The sequence below is a fragment of the Macrobrachium rosenbergii genome, chromosome 13 (genome assembly GCF_040412425.1).
Source record: "Macrobrachium rosenbergii isolate ZJJX-2024 chromosome 13, ASM4041242v1, whole genome shotgun sequence".
NCBI classification, from domain to species: domain Eukaryota; kingdom Metazoa; phylum Arthropoda; class Malacostraca; order Decapoda; family Palaemonidae; genus Macrobrachium; species Macrobrachium rosenbergii.
In genome coordinates this window covers 13383878-13397771 of record NC_089753.1, presented here as the reverse complement: position 1 = coordinate 13397771, position 13894 = coordinate 13383878, and the positions used below count along the sequence as shown (strand labels likewise).

The 13894-nt window shown below is 40.8% G+C and overlaps 1 protein-coding gene across 2 annotated transcripts in view; it reads right to left on the bottom strand.

Moving 5' to 3' along the window:
• Nucleotides 1-13894, bottom strand: part of LOC136844916 (protein Star-like) — a 69955-nt gene that overhangs the window by 42817 nt on the left and 13244 nt on the right. The window contains exon 1 of one of the 2 annotated variants that reach the window (XM_067114242.1): nt 5133-5375. The exons of the other annotated variant lie outside the window; for it this stretch is intronic. Within the exon in view, the coding sequence (XP_066970343.1) occupies nt 5133-5163 (31 nt within the window). The 5' untranslated portion in view covers nt 5164-5375. Of the gene's footprint in view, nt 1-5132; nt 5376-13894 lie in introns of those variants that run through there. 2 annotated transcript variants of the gene reach the window in all.

The following is a 13894-nucleotide window of genomic DNA, read 5'->3' as shown; positions in this document are numbered from 1 at the left end:
GCATATTTATGTCAACATTTAGTTTTCACACGTATACATAGCTAATTTCTAATGGGATATACCTGTATATTAACCCAATTTTGCATATTTCATAATGCCCAGATATTCCATTATTATTTATACATAAACGTATTTTTTGCCGCATACACCGTGACGTTTTTTATATTCACAAATGCTAAGCCGTAAATGGCTCAAGTGAAACGTCACTGGACGTCGTTGCTTACCAAGCCGCCAGCTGTTCGAATCCCACTGGTGGCGAAGCACTCCTCAATTATAAATCTCTCAGTGGTATAGGTAACTGGATATTAAACGATATTTGAGGCTTGATATTGTGAACATTATATATATATATATATATATATATATATATATATATATATATATATATATGAATCTTTATTAATACATTAGAAATGCATTACTGAAAATTACCGTATTATCTTCAGTTTGAAGTGACTACAAGTGCAATGATGACCTGTGCAATCTCTCTCATGGAAAGACATTATCTAATGTTGAAAAGAAATGGTCTTTTTATTTCTAAAAGACTGTTGAATAACAGGTGATGAATTTGTTAATCCTTGCGGGAGCCTTCATATTCTGGCGATGTGAGATTACCAGTGATATCTCCAGCAAATTCCAACTGACACGGATCCCATATGAATCAAGTGGACGTGACCATGCGCTGACTGGTTTGTGGACAAAAACATTGGACGAACCCAGGCAGGTTGCCAGCTCTGGATTGTTAAAAGTAGCGAGAAGCTGCCTTAAAAGTAGCGACTTTTTAATAAAAGTAGCCCAATTCCTTTTCACTGGTTGGTTTGCATTAAGAAAAACATATTACAATACCTATGGGACATAACATTATTTCAATAGCTTATTGCCATTACGGCTGCAGAAATTTGATGAAAATGTAATAACAGAATTACGTACCAATATTTAAAATATTAGTTAATAAATTGCAGGCTATATAAAGCAGAGTAGTACATCCATCCACTCCACCTCTTCACAATTGCAGATTATCAAAAATGTCATTTCTTCATCAGCATCTACTGCAGCATCAGTTTTTTTATGTAGAAGAATCATATTTCAGCATAGAATTCGGGGCTCGAATGACAAGCAACAAGTCCTGTTTTCTTCAAGATATGTTTTGATTCTCAAAATTAATGTCAAAAGTTCTAATCCTATTCTGTTTCTCAATTTAGACTTCACAGATGTTACTCTCGAAAATACCCTTTCAACCAGGGCATTGCTCACTGGCAAACTATATACTTCTAATGCAAACTCAACAATATCAACTAGTAGCCCAAATGTAGCCCAATTCATTTTAAAAGTAGCCCAAAAAGACGCAAGTAGCGAAAGTAAAAATTTAGTAGCACAGGGCCTTCAAAAGTAGCCCAATTCGCTACTAATCTGGCAACCCTGAACCCAGGCAGACTTCTCAGCCAAACGATTACTTATTTTTGGTCAGAGGTGGTAGGATACTTCGTAACTAACAACAGTGATATAATTTTTAAGTCTTAATGGTGATGTCAGCTTTGAGAACTATTCTACCCTTTTGCTGAAAGATATGTGCACTTATTTAGCAAAATCAACGCAGCATGCATTGTCTCGTCAGTCTCAACAATAGGGAATACACTGGTAAAAAAAAAAAAAGGTAGAGATATTTTTGTCAACTCACTTTATCTGCCGTTGGGCCATTATCGGTCGAACTGGCTTTCACGCAATCCAAATGAGAATTATGCATCTAATTCTTTTCTAGATATGCGAAAAAAAGCCTGCAGCTAAAAACTACACAGCCACATCAACATCCTCCGCAATTTGAGGAAATATTTTATTATATAATGGCAACGTCACATCATACTAAGTTTACACTTTGACTAGCAGTTTTAGTGAGTATTGCATTGTTAAGTTTTAGTCAAAATTACAGTTTTGACCTACCGGCATTTTATGAGTCCTTAAAATCAATGCACTGGGCAAATGAGCTACGGTACACATGGCCAAGATTTTCGGAACAGTTTCACGGTGTTTCTTTATCATCAGTTTCAGACAAGTGATTTTAAATGATGCTTAATCGTTTGTTCACCCGAAGGACAAAATACAAAACAAAATTGCTTGTTTACATGTTTTCAACTTGTACGGTTTGAAATGAAAGTTTTAAGACTAGCAAAACTTTACATATAAAGAATTTCTTTAACCGTCTTATCCTCTGGCCTACAGTAGACCTATGCTAATTTTTTCTCATGCCACTTCCCAACAGACCCACTTCCTTTTAACAGCGGGGTCAACCCGCCATTCCCATAAAATTAGGTGAAAACGCAGATAGACAAATGTGGAATGTAAAAGAGCCCGCACCAACGGTCCCATCCGGGAGCCTGACCCTAGGAAATTAGGGTCAAACGTTCGTGTTCAACTAAAACACCAACGGACTCGAGGGCGTGGCAAGCGAGTGAACACATTTTGCACGGATCTGTTAAATATTGTGAAAGAAAACGAACGGTGCCTCAGTAATTAAGCGTATGTGAAGGAAAACCATACTAATTAAACAATGTGAATGAGCATGATTTGTGAAGCGCACAGATTCGATATGCCAAAGATTCTCGATGATCGATTAAGTTCATGCTAATCCAATTTATCGGATAGTAAAATATAAAAAAAATCTTATAGACCAGAATTAATATTTAATCAATTTAGGTAGAGAAGGCTTAAAGGTTATTATATAGCAAAAAAAAAAATAATAAATAAATAAAAGTGAAGTATCAAATTAAACTTACCTGGAAACCCCTCTCGGACACTGCAATGGTTTTGTTCGGAGATTGGAACCAACCCGGAAACCCAACAAAATGAAAGTATTAGCGTAAACAACAACAAACATCCGGAAAAACCATATTTATTTTTGTTATGACTGTGACGCGTTAGTCTGCTTTTAATTTCCACTTTACTGGATAGAGTTATGCACACAGAGATCGTTAAAAATGAAAAAAAAAAACTTTAAAATGTTGGGATAATGTTTCTTGGGGAGTCATATGAATCAGTTTTTCTTGGAGTTAGGATATGAGAATCATAAGAAAAACTAAGATAAACAGTCATTTCATTTTCTAAACTACCTCTGCGATCCTAATTAAATATGAATCATAAGGCGTATTCAAAATAGAATAATGATACGGACATACGATTTAGCAATTCGTTTAAACTGGAAAAAGCTGAGGAATCGCAAGAGCAACTCAGTGTTTGAAGGAAGCTCTCGATTGAGCCAACAATCTGAGCTCTAGGAACTGTCAAAAAATGCACGCAAACAGAATAGAAGCTGCGTTCATGTTTATTAAGTCTTTGTTTTAGCTTCTAATAGTTATTGAACATTAAATAAGCTACGTAATACCGTCTCACTAGATTGTCTAATAATTAGGTATACATACCGTACATAACATACATCCACAAACACATTCCGTGGAACATATACTATTTACAATTCCCTATAAGTTTGTTCTATGAGTTTGTTTGCTAATTTCATAAGATTACCTAATACCTATACGGTACAATTCGGTAAAAAAAAAAAAGCAACATACCTCCGTGGAAATATTTGGTGTCTGTAATTTCCATAATTCGAACTCCGGAGATTATAAAGGAAGAAAGGATAAGTGTAATCATGTCCTTCCCCAAGTGAATTTTCAGCTTTTTCGCAAATAACAAGAAAGCGTACTACTACTTGTTGCAGGCTTCACACGATTGACCTTGAACAAGATGTGTCGACTGTATGTGCTTGAACCACACGATTATTACAATCATAATAAGCAGTAGGTTAAACTTAACTATGCAAAATTCATTAATGTTCAAGAGCCAACATTACTCAGCACTAACTCTTTGTAAATTAAAAATGACTGGACAAGGACTATGACAGTTAAGATGAAAACAAAAAGCAAAATTCGGAAAATATGTCAACGTGCATTTAGGCGCAGAATATTCGCCTTCGTTGTATGTAGCACATCAGAAGATGGATATTGGGTCAAATCTGAAATCTGTAACGAGCAGTATCCTACACAGAGCGAAACACGTGAAAAAGTGTTTAATGTAACAATAAACTACTAGTTAGGTTAAAATAAACGTTAGGTATTACGTAGGCAATGGCTTCTTGTTAATGCCCGCTGAAAAATCTGATGAAACTGAAGTCTCTCCTGAGTCTGATGACTAAGACCAACATGATTAAGTTCACTGCGAAACTCGAGATGAATGTAAAAATGGTTAGAAAAAGGAATTCAAACTCAAACAAATGGAAAATGTGGTTTTTGAATCAGAGGATACCCCTATACAGACAAATTAAAGTGGTTCCACTGATAAACAAATACTGTATGAAATTTTGAGAGTATCCAAAAGGAAATTCAAAACAAGGTACAAGAGTTGAATATGATAACAGATAGGGCAAAGAAATGAACATGGCAGCTAGTAAGAAAAAAAAAACCAAAGTTCACGGTGGCTGTCCCCGAAAGTTAAACTGATAAAAAGGACAATGTCAACTTAAAAATGGTTGGTACACTGATATGTAAAGTTAGGGAGACGAAATATTGCATCATAAAATGCTTGCCACAGATAAGAATACACGATAAGATATACGTACTTAATAAAATTTTTATGTTTTACGGCTTCAAATCCAGGTCCACACAGTATACGGGCCATGCCAGAAGTACAAAGGAACATCAATAATAAACAAAAACATTGGAATAATATCAAATACAGGGTACCCAGGTTCTCAAATCACGTGTCCCATACACTACAACACTTAGCAGAACTTGAATACTTTCAAGATAAAACATGAAAATGGGGCTAACACATAAGACATGGAAGAAGTTACTCAGAGAAGCTTTTAACTAAAACCTCAAACAAACGGGGTAGAGAGAGAGAGAGAGAGAGAGAGAGAGAGAGAGAGAGAGAGAGAGAGAGAGAGAGAGAGAGAGAGAGAGAAAGCTACTCGTATCTACAGTAGCACAGACCGAAGATAGAGCTTTCCTGGGGATCACTGTCACTTTTGAATAATGTATCTTCTCTATTAAGCGTTTAACACATTTTGTTTTTTCCCCATTGACCAGATATATTACACTTTCAAAAAATTGATCTTTCAAGTTAACGTTACCAGAACTTACGTCTTCGTATAACCAACATTCTACAGCACATCGTAAGGTTTGCGATATTGAAAGTCAACTTCTTGCCATAAAAATAAAATCCTATACCATGTCGTGGTTATTTGATATTCTTAGATACACAATTACGCGCCGCACAATCACTTGACAGCCATCACCCACAGACACGCACGGTCCACTGGCTACTGAGCGCTCCTCTTCTAACAATTATTAGGGTGAACCCAGGACCCACTACCGAGAGACAGTGCGGCAAATTTCTGTACCAGAGTTATTAAGAATTTCCACCGTACACTCCAGTTCTGATGACATTTATTGTTAAGCCACGGCGCACTTGCAACAGTTTTCTTCGTGTACAACACTCCTTAGTGGTAAAAATGTGTGTTAGTAGGTTTGTTGGCCAGACTTTTTTATACAGATTTCATTACCATGCCCTTGATTTTAAACAACTGGTCACACACACTTGTGAATATCAGCATTTAATGACTTCCTACCAATTTTGCCAGATCGCCGGACACCTGCGACTGCGTCACACGTGATCGTGGTCTGACATTTGCGCGGCATTTGATACCAAAATGAACTTAATGGTTCTGATAGTATCAAAGCAACCAAGCTTTACACCAGAATAAATCGGAAAAATATCGATTGCATGAGTTGACGTGCGTTGGTTTCCAACAACCGCGCAACTCTGCTAGACAAAACTAGAACAAAACTAATATCATATAAAAGTTAAATAGGTGAACTAGAATTGACAGTAACTGAATTGGACACCAAAATGTTAAGCATTTCTCAAGCGAAGGTAGGCCCAAAAACGACGTAACGCCGAATGTTCTGCAGGGAAAATAGAACCAGACTCATGCAACCATAAAAAAGCTCATACCAGTGAAGTACAGGGGTATACGTCACGGAAATGTTTTTTTAAAAAAACAGCTATGAACATCTTATGCAACTGAGAACATGGAGATAAAAAGTGATATGTCTGAATTTATAAGACGAAAGACTAGTGCTCATGCGCAAAGCAACAGAACGCAGCAAGTTTGGTTAATTGTTTGGACTAAAGTCTAGACCTTGGTTTGGACAAAGACTAAGACCAGTCATCGAAACCTCAGGTATGAAAAATTCAGTTAGAAAAGAGAGCCATTCAAAAACAGTTATGAAACGATGGTGGATGACCCCACTGCTGAAAAAGGAGGGGTTGGGGGACGGGAGGAAGCAATCATAGCTTAACTGAGGTGCCCAAAGAATATACTCCAGCTACGAAACCAGACGTAAGATAGTGTACACTTAGAATTTCCTGACAAATACTGCAAACATTCCCATGCAAGTTATGTGAGGAAATGACGGATAGACACGTTGATAAAGATGGGTGCAAACCCTAACATTATTTGAGCAAAATTACTGGCTCGGAAGGATTATAAAGATTACAGTATTGTAACTGTATAAAAGGGAGATCGTGACTCAATGTGAACAAAGTAATAATCAAGGAAGTCGCAAATATGGTCAAAATTCCAATGGCAAATTGTACGCGTAAGTATCAAGCGTTGCTATTCTGTATGTGCCACGCGAGTACAAATGCCAGAAAACAGGATGTAAGCGGAGATAGACGGGTGTACAATAAAAAAAAAAAATACGAATTACGAAGAACAATTGAAACAGTAACGCATGAGTTGAGAACTTACGCTGGCTAGCCTATAATAAAAATTAGGAGTTTAAGCCTACAGTTACAATGAATAACCATAATAACACTTTTTATCTTTTACAATCCAAGTGCAGATTTAGGTACTCTTCGTTGTAATGCTTTCGAAACCAAAAGCTAATAAAAGGGTTGCTTTCAAGGTTTAAAGTGTTATGTTAAAAACATTTCTGTAAGTCCACGAATCCCATAAAAGGAAAATGATAAAAGTGGGCGTATCACTTGATCCATTTAGCCTCCACACCGGATACGTTGACCATGCAGATTCTCCTTCCGCCCCGAAGCTCAGCAAAGACTGAAATCATTGACCCCTGCCTGGTGTTAACTGGGTTGTACGTGCTTGGTTGCAACGCTATCGAGGTTATTCCTCTGAACCGCTTTTTAGCTTTTATTACGGAAATGCAGAATGACTACCCCCCGGCAATAAGGTTTTTTTTACTTAAGTAATTGCTAACAGAAATAGCTGAGAAATAATAGAGAACAAGTGGGTCAGAATAAAGTAAACGACGATTACTCAAAATAGGACCCTCCCCAAAAAATGCAAAATAAAATTATCTTGTTCATTCGAATAATCAGAAGCCATAGATCAATCTCAATCGTCATCTCCCCTAAAAAAAGGAAAAATTCCATTAGCCTAATAACCTTGTTAAGCTCTTTACCTTTCCTAGATCCTGTTAGTACAAATTTTGACAACGCCCTCGAAATAAAAACACTTTGCCGATGTTAACGACATATTACGAGGGAAAAACCAATGAGGTAAACAAAACTCTCAACAGTTCATTCAAATATGCCAGAAATGACTATAACAAATCGTAACGACTGAAAAAATTCCATCTTCCTATGTCCCAGTAAACACTGCAGCAAATACCAGCGTCCCCTTCCCCCATAAAAAGTTATCCATCTGATGAACCAAGTAAGCCGACAGGTACCGGCAGTCAGGCCTCCAAATCAAACATGCTAAATAGCCTTCCTCTTCGACCGTTTTGCCAATTAATCAAATAACAAATCTTATAGAAAATAACGCATTAGTTTAAGCTGCCGAGGGTGACAACTTACAAGAATTATACATATTTCCTGAAAAAGTTGAACCTACCGTTCCGTATTTCCTAAATGGAATGGAATATAGAGTTCTGGCCAAAGGCCAAGCACTGGGACCATTGAGGACATTCAGCCCTGGAAAGGAAATTGAGAGTAGGTAGGTCTGAAAGGTGTAACAGGAGGAAAACCTCAAAGCAGCTGCACTAAGAAATAATCGTTAGGAGAGAGTGGATAGCAAGATGGAAGAAATATAACATGAATTGAGGCACTGTACAGTAAAAGGAATGGGAAGGGTTGCAGCTAGGGGCCGAAGGGGCTGCAAAGAACCTTTAGTAACGCCTGCATTGCATCGAGTGAGATGCACACTGACGGCACTACCCCCCAGTGGGGGTATTTTCCCAAGCTATTGGGCGAAAAAGCTAATCTGCAAGATAGTGCTCGCCGTGCACTTTTCGGTATTCAAGGGCTCTACAAGGTCAAATGAACAACTCAATAAACCTAGTTTCAGTTTCTATGGTGTGAAAAATTCGGGAAACATGAGCAAAAATCAGAACCGTATATGTCATTTCAATAACCTTGTACACCACAGCGTATATACCTTCCACATAAAAAAATTGAGTCATTGTGACTAACGGCCTACTCTAGAACTTAATGGTTCTTTAAATATATCATCCCTACTGAAGGTAAAATGTACTCATCTCCCAGGAGACCATTTTACATTTACTAGAACCTTTAGTGGGATGATTAAGATGAGAGATCTACGAGTTCTGATTTATTAACAAATGAATGGTATTTATATGGATTGCTGACCAATCAGAGGCCAGGAAAATTACATAGTAACTAACAGACCAACAGTGCACATGCATTTGATTTTGGACTTTAGGTCTTCTGAACATATGAAAACCAGGTGTGCCGCGAAGTGTTGCTATCCTGCTGGCTGGACTTGTTGCTAAGGAGCGAGACGTGGAAATTGCAGGGGTGCTGCTGGTGGTGACAGACTTTCAGCAAAGTGTGGGAAATTTCTGGGGCACAATACTTCTCGGTCACAATACCCACCTTAAAGTTGACCAGGGCACTGCAGAGGGCGTCCCACCCTTGAATACTGGATTGGAGGAGTAATGTCGTCGAGTAAATATGCTGGTTTCAGGCGGTCAATGGCAATCCAATCTGTCATGCCACGAATGTCAATGACAAAGGCTTTCTGCTTGCGGTCGATGACCCAGTAGGGGTCCTTGTAGGGCTGGGTTAAGGGCGGTTGCATGGCATCGGTTCTGATGAACACGTGTTGCAGTATGCAGATCCTTGGGTATAAAGGTGCTGTTGGTTGGCTTACAGGATGGGAGGTCAGGGGCGAATTTTCCGACGATGGTCTGGAGTCTGATGATGTCAGGTGAGGGATTATTGTCGGGGAAGAACTCACCAGGGATCACAAGTGGATTGCCATACACCATCTCTGCTGCTGACAGGCCAAGGCCCTCTTTGGGTGTGGTCCAAGGGCCAAGGAGGACCCATGGAAGCTGTGAGTACCAGGTTGAGGAGTTGCAGCAAGATATCAGGGCAAGGTGTGGTGGAACCTCTCAACCATGCCATTCGATTCAGGATGGTAGGTGGTTGTGTGATGCAACTGGGTGCCGAGGTGGTGGTTTAGGGACGTCCAGAGCTGCGACATGAAGGTAGTGCCTCTGTTGGAGGTGATGTGATCTGGTATGCCGAATCTGGACACCCATGATGAGAGGAAAGCACTGGCACACACTGCTGCTGATGCCTCTGTCATAGGGGCGGCTTCGGGCCATTTTGTCGAGCGGATAAACCATTGTGAGAAGGTACCGATGTCCTTCAGAGCGTGGGAGGGTTCCTGCAATGTCGATGTGGACATCAGCGAAACGGTGTTGCGGTTGATGAAAGGAGCCCACGCCTGAATTTATGTGACGTTGGATTTTGGAGAGCTGGTAGGAGGGACATTCACGGAACCATGACTTTCCATCTTTCGATATGCCATGCCAGATAAAGCACTTCTTCAGGATTGTCCTGAAGGGTGTACCAGACCATGGACGATGTTGAAGACGTGATGTCTGAGTGCCTGTAGGATCCATGGGCATGGGCGGCCAGTGCTGATATGAGAGAGGATGGAGGTGGGGCTGTTGTCGTTGAGGGAGACATTGTGCCATTGCAGAGATGTTAATAAAGTTTTGCAGGCATTGAGCTCTGGGTCCTGCTATTGCTTAGTTGCCAGCTGCTTGTAATCAAGGCCAAGGTGTACTTCATCGACGGAGATTCTGGAGAGGGCGTCAGTGACAGAGTTGTGTTTCCCAGGAATGTGATGAAGGGTGCAGTTGAATTCAGCGATGGCTGACAAGTGGTGGCACTGACGGGGTGACCAGGCATCGGACTGCAGTTTATAGAATGTACTAGCGCTTGATGGCCACTTTGAAGGGTGAAAGGTGTGGCTTCCAAGAAATGTTGGAAGTGTATGATGGCGAGGTATGCCGCCAGGGGTTCGCAGTCAAACGTAGAGTAGTTTGTCTCTATCTTGCTATGTTTCCTGCTAAAAAAAGGCGAGGGGTCGAGGACGACCGCGAATGATCTGTTCCAACACAGCTCCTATAACTACATTACTGGTGTCCATTGACAGCAGTAGAGGATGACCTGGTGCAGGGAAAGAGAGGGCAGTGGCCTTGGCGAGGGCGTTTTTGGTGGTGGTGAAGGCGGCTTCCTGCTGGAGTCCCCAGGCAAGGGCCTTGGGCTTGCCCTTGAGGATTTCATAGAGTGGGGCCAGGGTCGAGGCGATGTGGGGCTAAAAGTGATGATAGTAGTTCACCATTCTGAGGAATTCTTGTAGACTCTGATGGTGGTAAAGGTGGGGAACTTCCTGAAGCAGCAACATTCTCTGGCAGGGGCTGGACGCCCTGAGGTGTTATGAGGTACCCCAAGAATTCTACCCTCTTGGTGGCGAAGGAGCATTTGTTGTATCGGACAACGAGGCCATTTTCTTGCAGGTGTTGGAGGACAATGTGCAGGTATTGGAGGTGCTCCTCTAATGCAGAGAAAATTAAAATATCGTCGACATAACAGATGCAGAAGGGAAGGTCTCCCAGGATGCTGTCCATTAATCGCTGAAAAGTAGCTCCTGCATTGTGGAGGCCAAAGCAGGAGTAACTGAAGGTGAAGGTGCTGAAGAGTGTTGTGATGGCAGTCTTTGGGATGTCTTCAGGAATCATGGGGACCTGGAAGTACCCTTTGAAAAGGTCCAGCTTTGAGAAGATTTTTGGGCCATGTAGGAAGGTGGTCATGTCTGTGGTGTTAGGGAGTGGGTAGTGGTCAGCCTCGGTGATCATGCTCAGCCTTCTGTAATAAGCACAGGCATAGGGTGCCATCCTTTTATGTTACTATGTGGAAAGAAGATGCCCAAGGACTGGGTGCCTTTTGACACCAACCCATCTTCTCCATCTGCAAAGGTTTTCTTTGCAGCAGCAAGTTTTTCGGGTGGTAGGCGCCGGAAACGGGGGTGTACGGGAAGGCCAGAGATTTTAATATGGTGGAAAATACCGTGTTTGGCAGGGATTTGATGAGATTGTCATAATTCAGGTTATGTGGCGAGCAGGTGTGCAAAATCGTCTTTGGAGTCAGTGACATGGAGGACAAGTTCTGCAGGTACTGCAGTGACTGGCGTCGTGGACAGATCGATGGCATCGACGAGGCGCCTGTTGGCAGTGTCCACGAGCAGTTGGTGGTGTGCCAAGAAGTCCCCCCAGAGGAGAGGTAATGAGACGTCCGTGACGGTAAACTACCAGTGGTACTTTCTGTCGCCGAGGTTAAGGTCAAGATGCTTCTGGCCGAAGGTAAGGATGGAAGAGCCATTGGCAGCTGTGAGTTGGACTTCGGATGGCTGTGGGCATTTGGTTGGTTGACTGTATAGGCAGAAGGGAACGGCAGGCCCGTGTCAAAAAAAAAAAAAAAAAAAAAAAAAAAGTACCTGTGGCGGAATCAAGGATAAAAAAGACAAAGGTGCTAATGGCACATGTAGATTGGATATATCAGAATTATGGTTTGGTTTTGTGTACATTAGTATGGCCCCTGGTTGAGGGATATGCACCTGCTATGGTTACTGCAAATGGTGGTAGCAGTCTCACGCATTTTTTGGCCATGGGCGCCCCGGGAGGCAGTTCTTGGCGGCAGGGCCGAGTGTTCTGTGGTAACGGCAAAGCTGAAATGGTGGCGAAGATGTCTTTGTCGGACATCTTTGCCGAGTGTTGGTGCAGCAGGGTCGCCACTTTAGCGGGATGATTAAGACAAGAGATCTAGGAGTTCTGATTTATTAACAAATGACAGTGGTATTTATATGGTTTGCTGACCAATCAGTGGCCAGGAAAATTACATCGTAATTAACAGACCAATAGTGCACATGCATTTGATTTTAGACTTTGTCTTCTGAATATATGAAAATCAGCTGTGTCACAGAAGTGTTGCTATCCTGCTGGCTGGGCTTGTTGCTAAGGAGCGAGACGGGAAGTGCCTGTGTGCTTCAGGTGGCAACAGACTCTCAGCAAAGCGTGGGAAGCTTCCGGGGCACAAACCCAAGAGCTAAACCTTTCCTGCCGCCAGCATGTTGTTCACATGGACGGTCACAATATTGAACATTTCATTCATTATGAAAAGTCATGGATATGGAACGTGTAATGATTGTTAGCTGGATTTTTTTTTTTTTTACTTTTCAAGTCGAGGACCATACGACCTAATACCAAACTCGAGCTCCTCTATGTTCCTCATTGGACAGGTGGGTATTGTTCTCAGCTAGCACTGCTGGTCCTGCGTTCAATTCTCTGACTGGCCAATGAAGAATTAGAGGAATTTACTTCTGGTGATAGAAATTAATTTCTCGTTATAATGTGGTAGGTAACCAATTGGTTCTTAACCACGTAAAATAAATCTAATCCTTCATGCCAGCCCTAGGAGAGCTGTTAATCAGCTCAGTGGTCTGGTTAAACTAAGGTATACTTGTTTTTTAAGCTCCTCTGAACAGCGAATCCCCTGGTCAGGAAAAATTTTCAAAACGGATAGTCTTCCTTGTCTGTCCTTTAGTTACTAGCCTCAGTAAGAAGCCAAGAAGGTGCCAGATTGGATTTTAAGTGTAAAAAATTCACTAATCATCATTCCCTTTAGAAACATGGAACAATAGTCTCCTCAATCCACTCTCAAACCGATGAACGAATCAGCTGAGGGGCAGTTTATTAGCAATTTTGCTTAACTTTCTTTTATCCTTCTTTTCGTGCACTATTCTACCTCATTTTAAGGCCTGTTTAAAGCACATTAAATACAGCATCAACAAAAAATGTAATAATTATTACTTTATTTAAGCAGGTTCATCTCTGGCAAGACTTTCCCATCAACATTTTATCTTTAACCATAAGGAATCTTTCAACGCATCGAGTTAACTTGCACACAAACTACGACCCTCTGATGTGTTCGATCCACAGAAAGGCCACACACTTTGCCAATTAAGTGTGGCATCCTGATGTCCCTTTAACGGTGTTCGTGTCACTCAGTAGGCCTATCCGTAATTTACCATGTCACCATTGTTTTTTGTTACTTTTCAACTTGAGGACATTAGTCAATATTATTATAATAATGTTAGTTTTCTTAACACTCAATTTACTTCATGTATAATTTTTTTAATATGCAAAAAGATAATATGCTACTTGACCAGCCAACAATAACTCTTGTAAAATTTTCTTTACAAAACTCGCGTACTCCTTCGCAAGTTCAGTATTCCATTATGTCTAATTCAACCATTATTCCTAGGATACACAAATACACCCTGTGCTAAGGCTAGTAAGAAATTAAAACCATACTTTGATAAAATATACCACTGAAATACAGCAATTTGTACTGTACACGCAAACACACACACACACACATAAAAGGAGAGACCTACAAATCAGTTCACCCTCGTAATAGTATACTTGTTAACCATATGCAAGATTTTTACACAAGAGTAAAGCCCTGGGCAGGGGAAGGTAATATTAACCACCAATGCCTT